Genomic DNA, 6,062 nt, shown 5'->3' with positions numbered 1-6,062 from the left:
GAGAGACGGGGGAAGGAGAGAGAGAGAGAGAAGAGAGACAGGGGAAGGAGAGAGAGAGAGAAAGTTGAATACATTTGGATTGAATAGTGTTGCACAGGTTAGACTTGAGGCTCCCAATGGCCAACACCCTATTATAAAGCAGAGCTGGTTGTCCAGACAACGGGATATTACGAAGTAGAATATACACTGTGTGTACAAAACATTAGGAACACCTGCTGTTTCCATGACATAGACTGATCAGGTGAATCCAGGTGAAAGCTATGATCCCTTATTGACGTCACTTGTTAAATCCACTTCAATCAGTGTAGATGAAGGTGAGGAGACGGGTTAAAGAAGGATTTTTTAGCCTTGAGACAATTATGTGTGCCATTCAGAGGGTGAATGGGCAAGACAACATATTTAAGTGCCTTTGAACGGTGTATGGTAGTTGGTGCGCTCAACTGTATCCCTTGTGTATCAAGAATGGTCCATCACCCAATGGACATCCAGCCAACTAGACACAAATGTGGGAAGTATTGGAGTCAACATGGGCCAGCATCCCTGTGGAATGCTTTAGACACCTTGTAGAGTCCATGCCCCGACGAATCAAGGCTGTTCTGAGGGCAGAAGGGGGGGTGCAAATTGATATTAGGAAGGTGTTCTTAATGTTTTGTACACTCAGTGTAGATCCCATAGTCATTCATTAGTGGTTGTCTGTGTCAGCGCTAATGAAAGATGTCTGTGTAGTAATACGCTGCATGTTGCTGTGTAATGGGGCGTGGGACGTGGGTTGTACTGTGCCCCTACTGTCTGATGTATCGCTGTGGGCTCTGTCATCAATCAGATTACCTTAGAGGGAGAGAGAGGCCGCACTCAACGAGCTATATGAGGCCATAGCTAACAAGAAAATGCTCATCCATAAGCAGTGCTCCTAGTGGCCGGGGACATTAATGCAGGCAAACTTAAATCCGTTTTACCTAATTTCTACCGGCAAGCACAGACTGGAATATTTTCCGGGATTCATCTAAGGGCATTGAGGAGTATACCACCTCATTCACCGGCTTCATCAATAAGTGCATCGACGACATCGTCCCCACATTGACTGTACGTACATATCCCAACCAGAAGCCATGGATCACAGGCAACATCCGCACCAAGCTAAAGGCTAGAGCTGCCGCTTTCAAGGAACGGGACACTAATCCAGACGCTTATAAGAAATCCCGCTATGCCCTGTTGTATTCGGCGCATGACAAATAAAATGTTATTTGATTACATTGCCTGAATTGTGCCCATCTCAATTTACGTACATCTTTTATATTCTGTTTTGAGCACGGTGATGAGGTGCATTGGGATAGAGCTGCAGGTGGAATTCTGAATTTTAGACTGTGGTTTGCGTGTGTATGTGTCATCCATTTTGAAATTCACGGAGGAATTGGTGAGAGAAAGTGGTGACAGAACATCGGTAGCTCCGTGTGAGGCCCTGGAATAGCCCAGACCAGAGCATAGCAGTACACACATGAGACGCATGCAAGAGAACGAGAAATGGAGAAATCTGCACGATGCGCTCAACACTCTCTTGTCTCCACTCTGTCTCTATCTCGATCGAAACAAAGTGGCGATTTTCACGTCTGAGGAATTTAGCGAAAAGTGTCAGCTATTTCAAACACACCTCCTTGTTATTGCGTTTCCATTTTCGTTTTTTGGATTGCATTCAGTAGCGTCTATGAATCACATGATTATGAAGGCATATGTATGAAAGCATGTATTCATATTTTAAATTTAGCTCTGTCCTTGTGATGTTCTTGTCTGTTAATGTTCTGTATTATGTCATGTGTCTTGTTTTGTGTGGACCTCAGGAAGAGTAGCTGCTGCTTTAGCAGTAAGTAATGGGGATCCTAATAAAATACTAATACTATCCATCTCCCCCTCCCCTCATCCCTAGGTATCGCAGTCTGAAGCACTTTAACTACGACGTGTGTCAGAGCTGCTTCTTCTCTGGACGAACCGCCAAGGGCCACAAGCTCAACTACCCCATGGTGGAGTACTGCACGCCGTAAGGAACACACAAACACACACATACTCTCACACACACACAACACACACACACAACACACACACACACACACACAACACACCCACACACACACACACACACACACACACACACAACACACACCACACAACCTCTGTACCACCTTATTCTCCAAATAACTTATTCAGGAATCCGGAGCGCAAATTGGATTCAACCGAGCGAACAGTAAAAGACTTCTGTTCTTTGAGCTGTTTATAATTTCTGAAAGGCATTTTTCCAACACCGTTTCAGGTGAGAGAGGGAGGGAGGGGATTTGCAGAAATGTAACAGTCTTCTCTTTTTAGATTAGTAGAGCTCACGCACAGCGTCGGAATATTGCTGAATGTCACACTTCAACTGGTCGGGGAATATGTTTATTTTCTTTGGGTGATTTAATTTAGTTTTTCAATCTGCAAATTTGATAGCCTGGATATTGATACAGACCGCCAGCCATGAGGAACAGCAATCACTCCTGTCCTGGCTGTGTAATGCTAACTGCCTTCAGTGACTGTGGGATGAAAACATTATACAAGTCATGTTTAAGCATGGGCAAATAATATTATAGCTTTCAGTTATGAAGCAGAAAGTCAAACTGCAATGTCAGACTCCCGTACTCAATCTGGCCTTTCTGTTTGTGATTTAGACCCATTTCAGACAGATGATGTGGTATATCACCTGTAGAAAATATTAGGCAATGTTAATAGGACCCCTTTCAAACAACTCCTTATTTACCACTGAATTGCAGGTATACCCATTTTAAACATATCAGTGGGTAACTGGCAAATTGGGAGGTGTGGGGTCAGGGGGGTGTTGTTAAACAATGGGGGCTGTTTGCATTTCAAATTAGGGAGGTGTTAAACAATTGAAGTGTTTATTAATTTACCTGCAAAAAAATAGAGAACCATTCACACAGACTGTATTTTGGTTAGAGGGTCTGTGAAAATACAGGAATCATGACTCTTTAGGTGGGTTTTATTTGTTCTTTTTTGTACCACCTACCCCTTTCAGATATACAAAAACACAGGCAAGAAAGAAGCAGGTAAATGAGTGAGACTTCAGTCTGTGTATGAAAGGGATATTAGTGTAAGCAATGTAAATGGGTCAGTATGAAATAGCGGATTCTTGGCCGTCTGAACCATTTTACTGGAGAAGACCTAACAAAACAGCGAGGTTACGTCGCGGATTCTCTCACTGTTACTTCAGAACCACAGTCCACCTTGAGGAATAAATCCTTTATTACACACCATGTGTTGAATAGAGATGCTCTTTTATTGAATGAAATAAAAGGTATTTCCTCCGAGAAATAAGCCCCTCTCTAAAGCAACAATAACACATTTACAGTACCCTCTCTTCCACACAGAAACAAAACACATTTTGATGTTACATGAATGTCTCCAAAAAGGATAAAGTACATATTAATACTGAGGCCTCGGACCATAACCTGATTTAGGAGGTACAGATCAATATGATGCGGTGTAAAATGTCAGCCGCTGGTCCCATTGCGGTCATTGTAGAAACATTCTCATTTTCTCATTTCAGTCCCACTGTTTATTTGATGTGCACAATATTGCTTTTTCATTTGATTGTAGTATTACTTTTTCATTTGATTGTTCCCACATTGCTAGTATTAATTATTGAGCAAAAACATGGTAGAATAAATTGTGTGCTGTGGTCTATTCGTTCCTCCGAAGTAGTTGTTTGGGCACAAGTTTGACAAGTCTCTCTATTGTGATTTTACAGACTCTTCTCTAGCACAGTAGCCGACCTGCCACAACACACTATTCAAGCGCCACACACAACCCCTGCTCAAGTACTGGGATCTCTCTCTCTCTCTCTCTCTCTCTCTCTCTCTCTCTCTCTCTCTCCCTCTCCCTCTCCCTCTCCCTCTCCCTCTCCCTCTCCCTCTCTCTCTCTCTCTCTCTCTCTCTCTCTCTCTCTTCTCTCTCTCTCTCTCTCTCTCTTTCAATTCAATTTCAATTCAATTTCAATTCAAGGGCTTTATTGGCATGGGAAACATATGTTAACATTGCCAAAGCAAGTAAAGTAGATAATAAACAAAAGTGAAAATAAACAATACAAATTAACAGTAAACATTACATTCCACAGAAGTTCCAAAAGAATAAAGACATTTCAAATGTCATATTATGTCTATATACAGTGTTGTAACAATGTGCAAATAGTTAAAGTACAAAAGGGAAAATAAATAAACATAAATATGGGTTTTATTTACAATGGTGTTTGTTCTTCACTGGTTGCTCTTTTCTTGTGGCAACAGGTCACAAATTTTGCTGCTGTGATGGCACACTGTGGTATTTCACCCAGTAGATATGGGAGTTTATCAAATTGGGTTTGTTTTCAAATTATTTGTGCATCTGTGTAATCTGAGGGAAATATGTGTCTCTATATGGTCATACATTTAGCAGGAGGTTAGGAAGTGCAGCTCAGTTTCCACAAATTTTGTGGGTAGTGTGCACATAGCCTGTCTTTCTTTAAGAGCCAGGTCTGCCTACGGCGGCCTCTAGCAGCTATGCTCACTGAGTCTGGACATAGTCAAAGCTTTCCTTAAGTTTGGGTCAGTCACAGTGGTCAGGTATTCTGCCAAATAGCATTCTAGTTTGCTCTTTTGTTTTGTGAATTCTTTCAATGTGTCAAGTAATGATCTTTTTGTTTTCTCATGATTTGGTTGGGTCTAATTGTGATGCTGTCCTGGGGCTCTGTGGGGTGTGTTTGGTGTTTGTGAACAAAGCCCCAGGACCAGCTTGCTTAGGGACTTTTCTCCAGGTTCATCTCTCTGTAGGTGATGGCTTTGTTATGGAAGGTTTGGGCATCGCTTCCTTTTAGGTGGTTGTAGAATTTAACGGCTATTTTCTGGATTTTGATAATTAGAGGGTATCAGCCTAATTCTGCTCTGCATTATTTCTCTCTCTCTCTCTCTCTCTCTCTCTCTCTCTTCTCTCTCTCTCTCTCTCTTCTCTCTCTCTCTCTCTCTCTCTCTCTCTCTCTCTCTCTCTCTCTCTCTCTCTCTCTCTCTCCTCTCTCTTCTCTCTCTCGGGATGTGTTGTGGTTCTACATATTAGCTAAAAGCCATATGAACTCAATAGACTGTGTGTTCCTTTGCGTCACATTGTGTTTATGTGTGTTCCCCTGCTTTGGTGTGTGTTTGTAGAAGTTGAATCTCCCTAGCTGTTCCTGAATCCTAGGAAGAATAGGCCCTCTTTAGGTCAGGGCCCGTGTAATAGGATTTTCACTGGCAAAGCAGAATCCGCCACTTTCTTAGAAGATGTGTTTCTAATGAACTCTTTAAAAAAAATCTCATCCCTTTCTCACTCTTCAGACTACTTCGGGTGAGGACATGCGTGATTTCACCAAGGTGCTGAAAAACAAGTTCGCTCCAAGAAGTACTTTGCCAAGCACCCCAGGCTGGGCTACTTACCGGTCCAGACTTTTCTAGAAGGAGACAATATGGAAGACGTAAGTACTGGGAGGAAGGGGTCGTTGTGTTGCCTGGGTGACGCCTCTGTCAACACTCATTCCTCCCCTGTCTGTAGACTGTTATACCCCCTGGAAGACTCAGGCCAAATATCGGCCATATATCTCCTGTGTTGCACAGAGCTGCTGCTCTGCTCTCTGGAGTGAGTCCGTCTCGAATTTTCACCGGTCACCAGACACATAAATCCTCAGTAATGTGTTTAACTAGCGTTACAGATTATGCAGATGCTAGTGGCGGGTGGTGAGTGCCCCCTCTTGAGGTGTGAGTTATGTCCCCTTCTATGATCTGAACCTTCTTGTCTCTATATACTAACAGCTCCCTAGAACGATGTCTCCCTCTCTCTCCACATTCTATATCTCACCCTCTGTTTTTTGCTATATCTTCTGTCTCAAGTATCTTGCCATGTTTGTGCATCCCTCCTTCTCTCTCTCTCTCTCTCTCTCTCTCGCTCTCGCTCTCGCTCTCGCCTCGCTCTCTCTCTCTCTCTCTCTCTTCTCTCTCTCTTCTCTCAGCAACAATTGT

The 6,062-nt window shown here is 42.9% G+C and overlaps 1 protein-coding gene across 1 annotated transcript in view; it reads left to right on the top strand.

Annotated features, from left to right (window-relative positions):
• Positions 1-5,534, top strand: part of LOC139028653 (utrophin-like) — a 37,304-nt gene extending 31,770 nt beyond the window's left edge. Inside the window, exons 12-13 of the mRNA XM_070446489.1 lie at positions 1,922-2,033; positions 5,385-5,534. Of these exons, the coding sequence (XP_070302590.1) occupies positions 1,922-2,033; positions 5,385-5,501 (229 nt within the window). The 3' untranslated portion in view covers positions 5,502-5,534. The remainder of the gene's footprint in view (positions 1-1,921; positions 2,034-5,384) is intronic.
• Positions 5,535-6,062: the final 528 nt, after the last annotated feature.

This window comes from Salvelinus sp. IW2-2015, linkage group LG14 (genome assembly GCF_002910315.2).
Source record: "Salvelinus sp. IW2-2015 linkage group LG14, ASM291031v2, whole genome shotgun sequence".
Taxonomy (NCBI): Eukaryota; Metazoa; Chordata; class Actinopteri; order Salmoniformes; family Salmonidae; genus Salvelinus; species Salvelinus sp. IW2-2015.
Note: the sequence above shows the minus strand (reverse complement) of the source record. Positions and strands in the feature narration are given on the sequence as shown.